Here is a 17,703-nt window from a genome sequence, read left to right as displayed (position 1 = left end):
GGAAAGTAAAAAGACAACAAAGTGCAGATATTTGAAAACTGAAAAGAGGAAATGCTGGAGACACTCAGCAGGTCAGGCGTTATCCGTGGAGAGAAAAGGTTTTAGTTGGAAGCCCCTTCATCAGAACTGGGAAAATGAGAAAGCAAGTTAGTGTGAAGTTGTAGAGGGGGAAGGATGGTTAGAATAAAGGGAATATCTTTAAAAGTGAGACCGATGTGGCTAATGTGATTGTACTGTTTACAGGGCCATCTGGTTGGCATCTTAAATGTTACCTGCCTCAACCACCTCCTCTGGCAGCTTGTTTCATACACACACCAGGTCCCTTTGTGTAAAAAAAGTTACCCCTCAGGTTCCCATTAAATCTTTCCCCCCTCAACTTAAAGCCATGTCCTCTGATCCTTAGGAGGGCCAGGACAGGGATACAGATACAGCAGATAATGTCAATGCTCTACCTTCAGTCCAATGCTCCCCAGGCCAAGCAGGTTCTGGTTCTGGTGGCGCTGCGAGTCGGTTGCCTCGCCTGCAGCGGGTTCGTTGTTTCAACTTTTTTTGTTCTTTTTAGTATGTCCAAAAGTATGTTTTAGTGTTTCTCTGTCTGTCTTTTGTGGGGGGGAATAGGGGGAAACCATTTTCAGGCACATACCTCGATGGAGATGCGACTCTTTCTTTCTTGTCGCTTCTTCGCCCCCCCCTCCTCGCGGCCTTTCCCGGAGTCGGGCTCAGAGCTTCAGCGGCAGCGCAGCAGGGACTTTAACATTGCGGACCCCCTTGCCGGGGGTCGCTGGAGAAACACTCCGACCGTTGGCCCGCGGCCTACAACATCTTGGAGTCTCGGTCTGTGGAACTTCTGGCGGCAGGCGTGGAGCGGATCTTTCATCGTGGAGCGGACGATCCCTCGCCAGGGCTGGCCGGAGAAGAGCTCCGACCGCCGGCCTGCGGCCTACAACATCTGGAAGCCGCGGTCTCCGGTAAGGAGGTGGCTGATTTGGGAGCTCCACCTGTCCCGACGTCGGCATTCCGACCAGAGGGCTTGAACATCGGGATGTCCGTAGGGGTGACTACGGAGGGTCAGGGCCCCTACCACGGGTGAACAAGGGAGGAGGAGGAGGAGGACTGTGAACTGTATTGCCTTCCATCACAGTGAATAATGCTGTAGTGGATGTCGGTGTTGCATTATGTCCTTTAATTGTAACGCTGCATGGTAAATTACATTTTACTGCACGTTATGGTGCATGTGACAAATAAATTTGAACTTAAACATGAACTCAGATCAATCACTGTGGTTGCAGTGGCGTGGGACATCTTCAACCAAAGGATGTTTGAGTGCTCAGCTTCCCCCAGCCACATTGGCCAGTCAGTGCCACAGACGGGAGGGGAGAGCATGCAGAAGGTCCCAGATTTCCCAGTGTGTACCCGAGATATTGCTGTGCTCCCAGATACAGAGGGACCTGAGGTCCTAATGCGCCCTTCACAAATGGCCAGTCTGCAGATCATAGTAACTCAGAAAGCAAACAGAGTGTTATAGTTGATTGCTGGGAATTGAATACAAAAATAGGGAAGTGATGCCTCGGCCATACAGGACGCTGGTGGGGCCACATCTGGAGCACCACGTACAGGTACAATATTGTTTTTTTTAAATGGATGTTAGAAGCAGTTCAGGAGTTGGACTGGACCAGATGGCTAATCTTATGAGGAAAGGTTGGACACTCAAGGCTTTCATCCACAAGAGCAAAGAGTGATGGAAACGCAGGTAGTCACAAGGAACAAGGAGAGGATGTTTCTTCTTGTAGGAGAATCTGGAACAAGGGGCCACAGTCTACAACTAGTCACATGTTTAAGATTCTTTCTCTGAGGATTGAGAGTCTTTGTGACCTTAATGGGCAGTGGAAGCAAAATCTTTGAACATTTTAAGGCAGTGGTGGATAGACCTTTGATAAGCAAGTGGGTGAAAGGTTACCAGTGGTAGTTAGGAAGGTGGAGCCAAGGTTACAGTCAGATCAGCGATCTTATTGTCTGAGCAGACACGATGGGCCAATTGGCCTCCTCCTGGGTGTTCATGGGTTAGGAGATTGTCACATCAGCAATACTCCTCCTCAGCCAGATTGCAACAGGAATTGCCTCCCATTTAGCCCTGGATGTGGGCTGGAAGAGCTGCAAAAGGAAGAGGCCTTGGTAGAGAGGGCCTGCCTTAACAGGAATGCTGTGAGGAATGCTCACAGGCCAGGGGGGAGGGCTGCTGTGGGTTGGAAGAGCTAAGAGTGGGAGAGAAGGGTCACGGGAATGGAGAAACATCAATAAATAGCACCAAGGACACAAGTCGCAATTCAAAGTTTTGTTTTCTTTTTAAACAATTTATTGAAGTCCTTGTGAACTTCTCTCGATGCACGAACTGCATTTGCTTTCTGAAAAGCAGAACAATCTCATGTACAGTTTTTTTTTAACCGATTCCCTTCCCCCAGTACTGAAGCGGAATATTATTGTACTATACAAAGGCAAAAAACAATGTTCACACAGTGAATTCATTACAAAGGAAAAAGCTACATTCCACATTGGAGAAAGATATTCTAAAACATTCCATACTGGAGTATATCAAACAAAATTTTCAGGAAATTTATTTTTTTTTACCTTAATTTAAGAAAACTAAACAAGTTGATGTATGAGAAGGCAAAATTCTCTCCGTGAGGATCGGCATCAGGTGGTGTCTGGGTTTGTTCTTCTCGTAACCAAGGTTCAAGCCTTAGAGCATTGATGGCACACTCTCTAAGGGGCCTCCGGCAACACCAACGTACCACAGACAGCGTCAGTATCCAGCGTGTGCTAATGGGGGGTGGCCTGGCCATGGATTGCAGGCAGGGCAGTGGTCCCACTCATGGCTTCCTCCTCCTGGGGTGGACACAAGGCAGGCGCGAGGATTGGCAGGGAGAGACAGGGTTAGGAGTTGGGATGGAAGCAGAGGAAGGGACTGAGGTTGAGAGGAGGGAAGGAAGAAGATGGGAAGGTGCACTGGTAGTGTGGGAGGAGAGTCGGAGGGGAGGAAGGGAGGGAAATAGGATATGAGTAAGAGGCAAGAGGACGAATGCAGGCTAAGGAGTGAGAATACTTATGAGAGGAGGGCGGTAGGGAGTGAGAGTTGTGGAAAGGTTGCAAAAATGAGCTAACTATTCAGTCCACTGTCCTGTCCAGTGACTGGGTCGAACTGGAACTGTACTGGTATAAATGAATAGTTTGGTGCAACAGTATTTAAGAATGTTTGAATGTTATTTTTTGGCATTAAACTGCCAAAAAAGTTGGGCTTGTGGGAGCAATGAGGTTGAGGTATAATCAGCCGAGGTACAGGAAGTGGCAGCGGGTTGAGGGGAGGGTGGAAGAGGGGGCTGGCAGCAGGAGGGTGTTTTGGAACATCTTGGGCCTGAACAGCTGTTGCCGACAGTGTGTTCAGTACAGATGTGTGGGGCTGCTATGACTGGTCCCAGCTGTAGACATAGGTGTGGGAGGGCCAAGGTATGGGCCCCTGAGCACAGACCGGTGCGGGCTGGCTCTAGAGCTGGTGCAGTGAAAGGTCCCTTCACCCCGTCTCCTCCCGACATCTGCTGTGATAATGCCCTCGACAGCCCGGGTACCCAAGAGTGGAAGCATGAGTGTGGGTGCTGTGCCCGCCAGCAGCTCGTGGCCATCTCCAGAGTCTGAGTGAGGAATAATCATTTCCATCCCCTACTGGAGAAAACAACTTCACAGAAGTCATTGCAACAAGATCAAGGGTTGGGGGACTGGAGAGTGAAGCGGTTGCTGTGTGAGGGCGAGAGCGTCAGTGTAACTGGGCGCTGCATGGACAAACTGGTGGCATGCAGTGACCCACTGGCACGGTACAGCACCACAAGGCAATGCGCCAGACACTGTGCCCACTCACGTTGGTGCCGGAGAACCGCTGGCCCATTAACCGACTGAATATCAGTGCTTAGCATAGGCGTGGGCTTGATGGAAAAACAATCTAAAAAGTACCATATTTATGATTACATAGCTGAGAAAATAGCAAGAAATACTACTTCAACAGGCAGCACTTTGCTGCAGAAGTCATTCAACTTAAAATAGCCCAGAAAAGTGGTAAAACTCCCCGACAGCCGTTCCTCGAGAGTCGACAGGCCTTTCCGTGCAGTGGGCTACAACAGATCCACAACTTCAATAGTTTGGCCACTTACACCGGCTCCCAGTGATGGGGGGGGAGTGGGGGGGCAAAACATATGCCAGAAATCTGACCTGGAATGGGGAGATTTTAAAGCAGGGATTTTTTTTGTGGAAGGGATTGTTGACATCATGCCTGGTGTGTCAAGGTCAGACCCGGATGTGGAGGGTGGGGAAGGAATAAATCCCCAAAGGAAGGTCCTTAGACAAGGAGCGGCATCCTTCGCTTGGGCTGAGATCTCACCTAGCTTCCCAGGCGCTTGGGGATCATTTTGTGAACACTGTACCATCAATGTTTGAGGAAAATATTGACTTGTTGACTTAACCTCCTTTGACAGCACAGACTCCAGCTGTGGTCCAAGGGGTATTAACCTGTGAGAAAAGTACTGACCAAGGCCAATTCCACTGAATTGGGTGAATTCCAGTGGGTGAGGGATAGGGGAAACAAATCTGTTGGGTTCACTTCTCTTTGCCCAGTCCTTGGATGTAACAGGATTCAGTGGCCTCCCCACCCCTTCCCATCACCGCACACAGTTCAGATGACAGCAGTGCTTGAGATGACGGCCCAAGTTTAGTTGGAACCAACAGTGTAAGGCTGCTGTGATCAGCACTGTCCAACAGTAAAACAGGAGCTAACTAATAGAGCCAACACAGCCGGGTCTGAAATAAAACAGACTGGATTTTTGAAACACATTTTGAAAAACGTTTCAGCTTTCGCAGCCTTGAGGAAATTTGCAGTACAGCACACAACGATCAGTTTAAAACTTGTCATAAGGATCTTTTTCTTTAAAAACAAACTGCATAAAGCTCAAAATTGTAAGCTGAACTCTGCAATGAAGAACCCTCCCAGCCAACATTCGTAAAGCTCAAGATTCAATGTGAAAAGCAGCATGGAGGCTGGTCACCTTGGTAGGAAAGGTGTGGAGCGGGGAGAACATGCCAACACTTGCTATGTTCTACAGGAGTGCTGATACAACGGGCAATTGGGATCCTTTAATCAGACCCACACAAGCAGGGCCTGAGATCCACAAACCTTTTCACCCAACCAGCCCTGGAGAACATTTCTAATACCCATTCTAATTGTGCTGCAGACATGATGAGAGAGCCCTGAAACTGCTGCGGTATGGGATTCCTGCACCTCCCGCACTAATTTCTGGATCTAGTTTATTTGAAGATTTATACTGGATAAATGACTGATAATTGATAATATTGTTCCTGTTAGCCTGCAGCTAAGTGATGGCCCAGTCTCATACCACCTTCACGGGTCAACACGGAGAAACTGAAAGGTCACCCACCGCATCATGGGATTCGCCTGTAAACAACCCTTCGCTGTACCCGAGACCTCTGATTTGCCCTCCCACCCTGAACCTCTTCCACACAACCCATCATGATGGGACACCACTGCCAAAATGGTTCCAGTCCCTCAACCTGCTCATGCACTGGGAATTTTTGCTGAGGCCCCCACAACCAATCCTCCCCCCACTGAAGCCAAACACCTCGGTTGGTGCTCCCCTGTCCAGGCACTCCGGCTTATTTCCTTCGGTGCAGGGAACTATGGCCCAAATCCCTCCCATATCAGGAGATCTGCTCGGCCTCCTTTACAGAATCAATCCACTCCCATGTTGATATTCTGATCCAACTTCCCAATGTGGGATGCCTGGATGAACCTATCTCAGTGGGACCAGCAGGCATGATCTCTCAGTTTCTCCGCGACCATTTGAATGAGCACACACTTGGGAAATTATCTAAAGGGAGGCAGTATCTTCAATAAAGGTAATTTTCAGAAAGCATTAACCCTTTCCTGTTAGGCTGCTCTTGGGTTAGTTAATTTCCACCCTGTGGAAAGTACAGTGACAATATTTAAGAATGTTACTTTTCCACTTGCCAAAGGCATTCTCACTTTTTTCCCTCCCCACTGTGGAGTCTGGGCCTTCTGAGGAAGGTCGCTTGAAGAAAGATGTCAGAGCTTCTTTCTATCAGAAAGTAACAGCTTTTGATTAAACGTGTTAGTGGAAGTATTTGCTCCTCACTGCAGTGGAACTAAAAAGGTTCCATTTGTGACGTTGACCTTCGTCACATCATCTCAGAATCCCATGGGAATGTGACTTCAATAACTTGCGCTGTTGCAGGCACAGTTCTGAAGTTGGGGTACATAAGGTGAGATTACTTCACTAAGATTAACCAGGTAATCATAAGGATATGTCTCATGCCTTGCGAGCCAAGGCATGCATGCTAATAAAATAAAAAGTTCACACATACACACAACAACAACAAAAAAACTCAATGCTACTTTGACGCATTGCATCTAGATGAGTGACATGTCAAGTCCATTGGTTGCAGTGCTGTATATTTTTCTTTAAACGAGCTGTTAGGTGGACTTGTTGTTGTCTTTGCTCTTTTAAAGGCCGTTCTGCTGGCTGTCGCAGTGGTCCCCTGCTCCCTCTGCGTCCAGGGCCAAGGTGAGCGCGGCGGCTTTGCTGGTCAGTGTGCTGACGGCGCTGTCTGTAGTGAAGCCCGAGGCCCCGATCTTGCATCCCTCACTTTGCAACAAGAACAGAGAAGATCTTCAGGATCTTGAACACAGATAGGTTGTGATCTGGGATATAAAAACCTTCCTAGTCTAAACCTTCAGCTCCTACTGCTCTCTCCCTTTATTGGGAAGTGGAGGCAGGACATTTATGTGTCTGGTATCCGGTGCGGCGATGAGCGTAGAAATAACATTACTTTAAAACCGGCCAGAGTCTCTCACAGATCTACACCGTACCCCTTCACTAACCCAGGATGCATTCTTCAAATTTACATGCAGGTACCAGCAAGTAAAGGCAGATGAGTTTGAAGAAGCTAAAAATGATCAGTGACAACTCTGTAGCTGAACTAAGAACACTTTGGGATCACAGCTCCAGTGGAATGGAAACACAGAACAAAGGGCAGGAGAAGCCATTCAGCCCGTTGCCCATTTCTAAATAATCTGGGCTGATCCTGTACCTCTTAAAGTTACCACCACACTCTCCCCATACCTTTGGATGCCTTTCAGATCAAGAGATCTCCCACTCCTTCAACATATTCAGCAACTATAAGCAAGTTTTGTAATGGAACATGTGTAGTGTTAACACTGTCCATTCAAGAAACACAAGGTACTGAGCTATAGGGAGAGGTTGAGCAGGCTAGGTTTCTATTCCTTGGAACGCAGGAGGATGAGGGGTGATCTTATAGAGGTGTACAAAATCATGTGTGGAATACATCGGATAAACACAGAGGCTTTAACCCATAGGGGAAGCGAGAACCAGAGGGCAGAGATTTGTGAGGGGAGAAAGATTTAATAGGAACCCGAGAGGTAACCTTTTCACACAAAGGGTTGTGGATTTATGGAACAGGCTGCCGGAGGAGGTAGTTGAGGCAGGTACTATCGCAACATTTAAGAATCCTTCGACAGATACATGGATAGGATAGGTTTAGAGAGATATGGAGCAAACGCAGGCAGGTGGAACTAGTGTAGATGGGGCATGCTTGGGCAAGTTTGGCCGAAGGGCCTGTCACCACACTATGACTTTATGAGTCTAAAATACACTGAAAAACCGTGGACTGAACACGACCAATCCTAAGCAAATCACACCTCACGGCAAATTGACTTGATGAGGTGATTAGCTGCACCCTAACCCAGCCACGGGCAAACCCAAAGGCTGGGCAGGGGTCTGGCTGTAGTCACTGGGTGCAGTGGACAAGGACTGGGTCTGGGGTGTGTGTGTGCGCAAGACTCCAGGACCACCCTCAGAGCAAGGGCACTGAATCTGCAGCTGCCACCCAAACGCAGGAGTATTTAACAACTCAAGCAGGAAATGCAGTGGGGTTCTCTGGGGGTGCGGGGCTGTTGGTGGTTACTGTAAACTGCCTGTACGAGGCAGATCGCCTCCCTACAGATGGCGATGGTGAAAGCCTGCATTTAATGCCTAAGAATCTAGCTTTCAAACACATTTCCAGAGGAAAAATAGCAGGCATGTTAAATGGACCAGAATGGGACAGAGGCTATCACACTGAGATTTTACACTTTGGAGATGCAACGCGGAAACAGGCACTTCGGCCCATCGAGTCCACACCGACCCAGCGATCACCCCGTACGCTAACCTACACAGATATACCAGGGACAATTTTACAACTTACCAAACGCAATTAACCTACAAACCTCTATGTCTTTGGAATGTGGGAGGAAACCGGAGCACCCGGAGAAAACCCATGCAATCACAGAGAGAACGTACAAACTCCGTACAGATAGCACACAGAATCAGGATTGAACCCGGTCTCTGGCGCTGTAAGGCAGCAACTCTACTGTTGTGCCAATGTGTGATGTCTGACACTAAATAATGATTAAATGGTTACAAATTGATGAAGGTGTGGTGAGCATCATCCGAATCAGTTACCTGAGGGAAGGCTGTAGGTCCTCTGGGGGCTTGTGTTGTTGCTCAGGCTGCCCGTTCTCTGCCTGATGGCTTGATGCCAGTTTATACTGCATTTCCAATGAGGGCCGACCCTCCTGCGCAAAAAATACAAAATAATTGGCTGGGGTAGATAACACGATGATGCTACAGTTCTCTGGCCACTGCCCAGTTGAGGCGAGGAAGACTACCACTGATCTTATACAGCAGGCTGCTCGAAAGCACTTGTAACCAGTTACAATGTGGAAAAAAGGACACAAAGCGCTGGAGTAAAGGCCCTGTCCCATTTTCCCGAGTTACTCACGAACTCTCCTGAGTTTTCCCCTTTATTCGAATTTGGGGAATTACAGGAATAGCCATTCGTAGGTACTCGGGGCTATCTTTTTTAAAACTCATGGACATTTTTCAACGTTGAAAATACGTCCTGACTTACCTGATACCCCGAGTTCCTACGGCTGGCATTACGAGCCGATACGAAACATCTGCGGACTCCTACGGCCTCCCACGAGCTCGCTACCGACATTCCACGAGTTTGAATCAATGGAAAAACTCGGGAGAGTTCGTGAGTAACTCGGGAAAGTGGGACAGGGCCTTAACTCTGATGCCATCTACAAATTTGTCAAAGATACCATTGTTGGCCGAATGGCAGCTGATGATGAATCATTGTACAAGAGGGAGACAAAACACCTGGGTGCATGGTCCATCAACAACCTCACACTCAGCATCAACTCCTTCTGGGAAATAATAGTTGACTTCAGAATGGGGAAGTCGGGACAGCATGGGGCCAGTTTTCATTTGTAGGTTAGTGGTAGAGGGTTAGCAGCTTCAAATTCCTGCATCCTCCATTTCATGTACCGACTAACAAACTCAAGTATACTGTAGAAACAAGGATGCTGGTTTACAAAAGAAGATAAAATTGCTGGAATAATTCAGGGGGTCAGGCAGCATCTCTGCTGAACATGAACAGGCGATATTTCGAGTTGTCGGGACCAGGCAAAGAGGGTCAGTCTTTCCTCAGACTGAAAAAGTGTCCTGACCCGAAACGTCACTTATTCACGTTCTCTAGAGATGCTGCCTAATCCGCTGAATCACTGCACCCCTTTGTGTCCTTTTGCAGTTCCTTGTTTCTAATGTGGAAAATACAGCAGAAACACATGGGCATCACTGGATATTTCTGGGCCACAAGGAAGAAGTCTCCACAGTTCTCCAGAGATCCAGGGATCTGAGCCTCCGCTGGGGTGCTCAGTGGAACCTGAATCCAATCAACTGGATGAAGTGAAGTGAAGTACATGTCCCGAGACCCAATCCTCTTCAGTGGTAGGAGTCTGCACAGTTCTGCACGAATAGGCCATTTGGCCCCTTCATACAATTCTGCCTTCCAGTACCAATACAGCTGATTCTCTACCATGTTCCCATCTCTCCTTTCTCTCATCATCCAAAAATCCATCTTTGCTCTGAATATACTCAAGCCTCACTGCCCTGAGGAGTTGAAAAAAATCCCCAATATACAGAGTAAAGGATTTTCTCCACAGCTCAGGCTCGAAATGGTCATCGATAAGTCCTGCCCGGGCCACAGCAGGTTTCCATCCCTGACAACAGCCCATCCCTTGGGTAGTTCACAGCAGAAATGTGGCCACAAACTGGATTCCCTGCAGCCCCGCAGTTGGCAGCAAATCCGTCTCACTGGTGTCCCAAACACCTGGCTGTGGCTACCAGATATATGTGAGCTGCACAGAACCTGTACACCCCCGCATTCTCTCATCCCCAGGTAACTGCCTGATGGTTTTCATCCCATCAGCGTTTCTCGCACTTTAATAAGCCTCTCTTTACTAATTCCCAACCCGGTTGCTTCTGCATTCCGATGGAGAGCATTATTGAGACTTGTTTTGCAGCTGTTTGTACGTTCTGTTGCTTTTTGTCATTTTCAGCATATCATTAGCAACATTTCTGCTTTGCACTGTAACCTTGGCTGTAAATAACTGTGCATAGTTCCCTGAAGGTGGAATCTCATGTAGATAGGGTGGTAAAGAAAGCTTTTGGTGTGCTGGCCTTTATAAATCAGAGCATTGAGTATAGAAGTTAGAGAGGAGGTGGGCAGGGGGGATCACAGAAGGTGTGCAGTTAGAGAGGAGGGGGCAGGGGGGATCACAGAAGGTGTGCAGTTAGAGAGGAGGGGGCAGGGGGGATCACAGAAGGTAGTCTGAAGAAGGGTTTCGGCCCGAAACGTCGCCTATTTCCTTCGCTCCATAGATGCTGCTGCACCCGCTGAGTTTCCCCAGCAATTTTGTGTACCATTGAGTATAGAAGTTTGGATGTAATGTTAAAATTGTACAAGGCATTGGTGAGGCCAATTCTGGAGTATGGTGTACAATTTTGGTCGCCTAATTATAGGAAGGATGTCAACAAAATAGAGAGAGTACAGAGGAGATTTACTAGAATGTTGCCTGGGTTTCAGCAACTAAGTTACAGAGAAAGGTTGAACAAGTTAGGTCTTTATTCTTTGGAGCGCAGAAGGTTAAGGGGGAGGGGGGGACTTGATAGAGGTCTTTAAAATGATGAGAGGGATAGACAGAGTTGACGTGGATAAGCTTTTCCCATTGAGAGTAGGGAAGATTCAAACAAGAGGACATGACTTGAGAATTAAGGGACAGAAGTTTAGGGGTAACATGAGGGGGAACTTCTTTACTCAGAGAGTGGTAGCTGTGTGGAATGAGCTTCCAGTGGAAGTGGTGGAGGCAGGATCGATTTTATCATTAAAAAATAAATTGTGTAGGTATATGGACGGGAAAGGAATGGAAGGTTATGGTCTGAGTGTAGGTAGATTGGACTTGGGGAAAATAAATGTTCGGCACGGACTTGAAGGGCCGAGATGGCCTGTTTCTGTGCTGGAATTGTTATATGGTTATAGTTTTAAACTTCCCTTCACCCGAGCCCTGACCCCATGGATTATCTGAATGTGCAGAAATCAAGTACATCTGAGCTTGAGACCACCAGACATTTGGAGCTGGCAAGTCAACAAATGTGAAACGGACAAAATGTAGACACGAGGACTGACCACGATCAAATTGACTCGAGGAGAAGTCTGAATGGTTCCCTCCGTTTCCTGGTCTTTGGGATGAGTCACTTACCGTCTCCAGCTCGTGCTTCCTCTTGCCAATCTCCCTCTCCACCTGGTGCAGCTCCAGGCTCAGCTGCTCGCTGGACATGCGGCTTGGCCACGAGCTGTGCTGTTGTGGGCCCAGACCGGCCACCTCCCGCTGGCCCATCACTGGGCTACTGGCGGCCTGTAGAACGGAACAAGCGGCAGGTCAGCTCCTGATCCCTCTGCTTCCCGGCTGCCCAGCTCCGGCCTTTGTGAAACCCCAAGCTCATTCAAAGCCCTGCTGCCCAGACACGCACCATCTCGCCCACTCTATGGTTACATTGACCTGCCAGCAGCTGCCCAGCCACCAACACCTCTGACTCTACCCTGGCCACGCACTCCCACCCTATAACCAGCTCTGGTCTCATTAACTCCTCCCCAACTCCTTAACTCTCCCGTCGTTCCCTTTCTGTTGACCACTCCTCAAGCTATCCACCTCGGGCACCTTCCTCTCACGTCACCCACCCCAGCCCTTGCCCCAGGCTACAACTCCTGTCCCTCCAGTTTTACATTCCTCCAACTGGTGTGCTGTTGACTTCCTCTCCAACACCCTCTGACCAACGAGTTCCCCTCCCCTTTAGTTTCAAGCATGGACATTGAGGCAGACTGGAACATTCGGATACCTCGATTCCTCGGAGCTGGTTCTGCTGGCTGATCTGCTGGTTGACTTGTTGCAGCTCCATTCGCAGTTGGTCCCTATCTGTTGGAGGTGTGTGGGGCACAGGGTGCTTCCCATGGGCGCTCATTTCCTGCATGTTCAGCCTCTCTCTGTGTGGCACAAACAGCACTCATTAAACAACCAGGGGATATTTCCAAAATACTTCCCATCCTCCCCCAAAGTGCAGCGTCTCAGTGGGCAATCATCCTTCTCCAGTGGGGACGGAGCGCGTCTGTCCCTGGGGCAATGGGCGAGATTGCACTTGCGTCGGGGTGGTGGGGGTTGAGCGCTGCCCATCGCTAAGGAGATGACGCGATGTGCTGCCATGGCCGTGGAGGTGGAGGGGAGCATTTCCCGTTGCCAGGGCAATGGAGGCAGAGCGCTACCCGTTGCCAGAGCAGTGGAGGCAGAGCACTGCCCGTTGTTGGGGCAACAGTGAGGAGTGCTGCCCATGGTCTGGTGTTGGCGGGGAGCACCACCTGTTGCTGGGGCGATCGCGAGGGGCTCTGCGAGTGTTGCCAGGGTCGTGTGCAGACTGCTCTTTGTGCTGGTCTTAACAAGGCCCACGTCGTCTCCGACATGCACACAGCAATAGTAATTCCTTCACAAAGGAGCTTATTCAACTACTACTGGGAGCGTACTGTAGGTGTGGGCGCAGGTCAGGCAGCCCCACTGGTCTATGCCACTCACTCACCAGGCCTCTCAGGTGTTTTACTTTCAATCCTGTCCGTTACTGGGACCTTTTCAACTCTTTTTAAATTGATGTGTCGGATACACACTTCATTCAGTGCCTGTCCCTAAATACGCTTCAGAAATTGGCCGTGAGCTGCAAGTGTGAATAGCTACAGTCCATCTGATGAAGGGAGAGAATTCCAGGATGGGCATAGAAACAACAGGGAAAAGGTGATATTTGTCAGGAGAGCATGTGTGTGAAAGGGGAACTGGCAGGCAGTGGGGTTCCCATGCCCCATGTCCTTTTTAGTGCTGGAGCTAGCGGGTTGGATGGCACTGGGCAAGAGGCTGGTGTGCATTATAGACAATAGGTGCAGGAATAGGCCATTCGGCCCTTCGAGCCAGCACCGCCATTCAATGTGATCATGGGTGATCATCCCCAATCAGTACCCCGTTCCTGCCTTCTCCCCATATCCCATGACTCCGCTAACTTTAAGAACACTATCTAGCTCTCTCTTGAAAGTAACCAGAGAACCAGCCTCCACCTCCCTCTGAGGCAGAGAATTCCACAACTCTCTGTGTGACAAGAGACTTACAACTCTGTGTTTCCTCATCTCCATTCTAAATGGCTTACTCCTAAACTGTGTCCCCTGGTTCTGGACTCCCCCAACATTGGGAACATGTTTCCTGCCTCTAGCGTGTCCAAACCCTTAGTAATCTTATATGTTTCAATAAGATGCCTTCTCATCCTTCTACATTCCAGAGTATACAAGCCCAGCCGCTCCATTCTCTCAGCATATGACAGTCCCGCCATCCCGAGAATTAACCTTGCAAACTTACGCTGCACTCCCTCAATAGCAAGAATGTCCTTCCTCAAATTAGGGGACCAAAACTGCACACAATACTCCAGGTGTGGTCTCACTAAGGCCCTATACAACTGCAGAAGGACCTCTTTGCTCCTATACTCAACTCTAGTTAAGAAGGCCAACATGCCATTCGCTACTTCACTGCCTGCTGTACCTGTATGCTTACTTTCATTGACTGATGAACAAGGAACCCCAGATCCCGTTGTACTTCCCCTTTTCCCAACTTGACAGCATTTAGATAATAATCTGCCTTCCTGTTTTTGCTACCAAAGTGGATAATCTCACATTTATCCACATTAAACTGCATCTGCCATGCATCTGCCCACTCACCCAACCTATCCAAGTCAAATTGCATTCTCATAGCATCCTTCTCACAGTTCACACTTCCACCCAGCTTTGTGTCATCTACAAATTTGCTAATGTTACTTTGAATCCCTTCATCTAAATCATTGATGTATATTATAAATAGCTGCGGTCCCAGCACCGAGCCTTGCGGTACCCTACTAGTCATTGCCTGCCATTCTGAAAGGAACCCGTTAATCCCTACTCATTGTTTCCTGTCTGCCAACCAATTTTCTATCCATGTCAGCACTCTACCCCTAATACCATGTGTCCTAATTTTGCCCACTAATCTATAGATGGTGTACACTACAGCCACACTGCAGAGGCGGTGGAGAGAGCAAAGGTTTAGGGTGCTCGATGGGGTGCCAATTGGCAGGTTGCATTGTCCTACAATGTGCTGAGGTTCCTGTGCATTGCCGGAGCTACACTTACCCAGGTAAGTGGAGAATACTTAATTTGAGCTAGGGTGAGGTTATTAATTAATTATTAATCAAATAAAATGACTTTGTTAATTCTGGTATTAATGGATATGGGCCAAAGGCAGGCAGGTGGAGTTAGGTCACATATCAGTCACAACCTCATTGAATATCAACACTGGTTTGAGGTTAAGCTATCTCCTGCTGCTCCTTTCTCTTCCAACACTTATTCAACTTACTCATAAATGCATTTACCATCTCTCATCACAAGGTTTCTAGTTCTACGCGCCGTGAGTGAAGCGAGTGGGGCAGTTACTGTTCTGCACTGGGCTGTCTGGTAAGGTGGGTAGTAGTGTGGTGTGCAAGTGGTTCAAACTCTCTACCTGTCAATGAAATGTCCCTGGGTATGTAAGGTCTGGTGAGGAGAGTACGAAGCTGCCGCGTTTGTCCAGTTGTTGTGGTTGCCATACGGATTGTAATCTGCAGAGGGAAAGAAAAGCACGATCAGAGCAGTGTATGGTTTCAGTTTTAGTTTCACCTGCAGCTGGGGTGGTGAGGAGGGTTGATACTGTTCCCCAGGGTGGACGTGAGCTTCCATCACCACACCCCGCTCTCACCGCTGCCAGACCCGCTGCTTCACAATACACCAGATAGTTCACTCTCAGCTTTCTGACCCACTGCAGGCAGGGCTGCCCTCAGAGGAGGCTTGAGAACCACAAAGTTCCTTGCGTCTGTCAGATTTCTGCAGATCTGTAAATTCACCGCTGGCTGCCCTGTGTCTGTAGCCCTTCAGGAAATCTTTGAGTGAGTTGCTCAATTCTAATTTGAGAGAGTTGCATCATTCAACAAAGAGAATATACAAACTCCGTGCAGACAGCATCTGTAAAACCTGAGTCTCTGGTGTTGTAAGGCAGTAACTCTTCCGCTGCACCAGTGGCATACTTGTGCATACTTGGCCAGTAGAATGCACAAGCTAAGCAATCACCGCCTTTTTGTTCCTAAGCTCTACACCGACAGATTCACTTGTTTTGGACTCCAGAAGCAGGCTATAGTAATTGCACCAACACCCTGCTAGCATCAAACAGCTGTAAGAGGGTACAAACATTCAGGAGTACTATCAGGTAGCGGAACAACCAAGAGTTACCGCCCTTTACTCATTGCAACACCCAGGAGGGAGTGACTATCCTGTAATCACCAGAATATTGCGTTCAAGAAGGAACTGCAGATGCTGGAAGATCGAAGGTACACAAAAATGCTGGAGAAACTCAGCGGGTGCAGCAGCATCTATGGAGCGAAGGAAATAGGCGACGTTTCGGGCCGAAACCCTTCTTCAGACCAGAATATTGCGTTGGGTTGCTGACAACAGTAGTTGTAGCCTTGCTTGCCCAAGAGCTGCATTACCTGTGACACTGATGGGCTTGGTGGCGGTGCTTTGTGAAGCCATAGCTTGCACTGGCCCTGTTGTCTGATAGCTGGTTTTGGAAGTGCGGGAAATGGCACCAAACTTCGAAACAGTTGGCAACTCCCCAAAGGGTATGATGGGGTCCTCCTCTTTGTTTTCAGATGCTCTCCTCTGAATGTCGAGGTTCATTAGCTGTTCCCGCAGGCCTTTATTGTCAACGTTCTGTTGAAGAGAGCAGTTCATGTGTAATTGACTAGAAAGCACACCAACATGCCCAATAATTACAAAAAAACGCCAAGCCATTTGGTGCCTCAGCCATGCCCATGACACCTGGTTTCCTTTCCCTTGCTTCCAACGTGGCCCACTACATTTGGGTTGCGGGAGGATGGGTGAAATACCAATCTCAGAGCATCAGTCAGTAGCATTCGATTCTTTGCGCTTTACCTCGTATATACAGGCACTAGGTCTGGGTTTCCCCAGAAGTAAAAATCGTAGCATCCTTCAAGACAATGTGAATGATGTCACATCGTTATTCAAATCCTGGCACTGCCTCTGTCATTACACACAAGCTAAACCATTCCAAGCCTGAAGTGAATTATGTGCATATCAATATAACTTGTTTGGGATGGAAAGGGGACATTTTATCTCAGAACATAGACTGACCAAGTGTTCAGGATTCCAAAGATTACAACACACGTATCTCATGTTCACTTACCATTTATACCCTGTATACACAGTTCTAAGAACAACAGTACAAACTCCATTTTGACTGTCAATGATTCACCGTGCTAGTAGGCATGTGAAGAAAACCCAGCAGAGTCAACACCCGTCCCACCAACATGGTCCTATCTCTGCCCTTTGCAGCGTCCTTGGGTTTAATGCTTGATAAATATTTATCTCGCTGGGAAATGGGCTTTGCTGTTAGTCACCACTGCCTTTCACCATTTGGGTTTTGACTGCGGTATATCTCATTGATGAGATGGATGTCTTCTCTCTCTCTCTCTCTCTCTCTCTCTCTCTCTCTCTCTCTCTCTCGACCCATGTCGTGTAATGGTTCTACACAATATGACTGGTGCTTACATAGGCAAATGGAACTTAAATATCCGATGATAATACCAAATCACATAATTCTTGTGAAATGAATGCAGCTCGACTAGATCTAGAGTTGTCCCTTCCTGGGTGTGTTTAATAATAGCGACATGGGAATTTTACTCGATATCTAACCAATGCTGTTCCTGCTCTGGATTCATTTGATGGGACAGTGTTCAAGGAACTTTATTGTATTTCCAACCCACATTGTCTTCTCCCTGGGAATGTGTGAATGCATGGATGGAGTTTTTAATCTGTTTTTAACCCCTGTTTGGGTAATGGGAGTGGTTGATGGCAGATGGAGATTTACGTTCTATCCAGTCTTCATGGGAAAGATGCACTGGAGACATTGCAGAGATTCACCAGGATGACATCTGGGATGGAGTATTTAATTTTGATGAGAGACAAAATAGTCTGCAATTTCCCCTTGGAGCAGAGGAGGCAGAGAAAGGGACCTGAGAGATGCACAAAATTATGAGGCAGAGAGAAAGTTAAGAATCTCTGTCC

The 17,703-nt window shown here is 48.2% G+C and overlaps 1 protein-coding gene across 5 annotated transcripts in view; it reads right to left on the bottom strand.

Annotated features, from left to right (window-relative positions):
• Positions 1-2,319: 2,319 nt before the first annotated feature.
• Positions 2,320-17,703, bottom strand: part of rc3h1 (ring finger and CCCH-type domains 1) — a 104,714-nt gene continuing 89,330 nt past the window's right edge. For all 5 annotated transcript variants that reach the window (XM_033028325.1, XM_033028326.1, XM_033028327.1 and 2 more), the window contains 6 exons: positions 16,107-16,329; positions 15,089-15,185; positions 12,375-12,519; positions 11,738-11,893; positions 8,595-8,707; positions 2,320-6,719 (listed from right to left, as the gene is read on the bottom strand). In XM_033028325.1, the coding sequence (XP_032884216.1) occupies positions 6,578-6,719; positions 8,595-8,707; positions 11,738-11,893; positions 12,375-12,519; positions 15,089-15,185; positions 16,107-16,329 (876 nt within the window). In that variant the 3' untranslated portion in view covers positions 2,320-6,577. The remainder of the gene's footprint in view (positions 6,720-8,594; positions 8,708-11,737; positions 11,894-12,374; positions 12,520-15,088; positions 15,186-16,106; positions 16,330-17,703) is intronic.

Source organism: Amblyraja radiata, chromosome 10, assembly GCF_010909765.2.
Source record: "Amblyraja radiata isolate CabotCenter1 chromosome 10, sAmbRad1.1.pri, whole genome shotgun sequence".
NCBI classification, from domain to species: Eukaryota; Metazoa; Chordata; class Chondrichthyes; order Rajiformes; family Rajidae; genus Amblyraja; species Amblyraja radiata.
The sequence above is the reverse complement of the archived record's forward strand: the minus strand, read 5'-3'. Positions and strand labels throughout refer to the sequence as shown.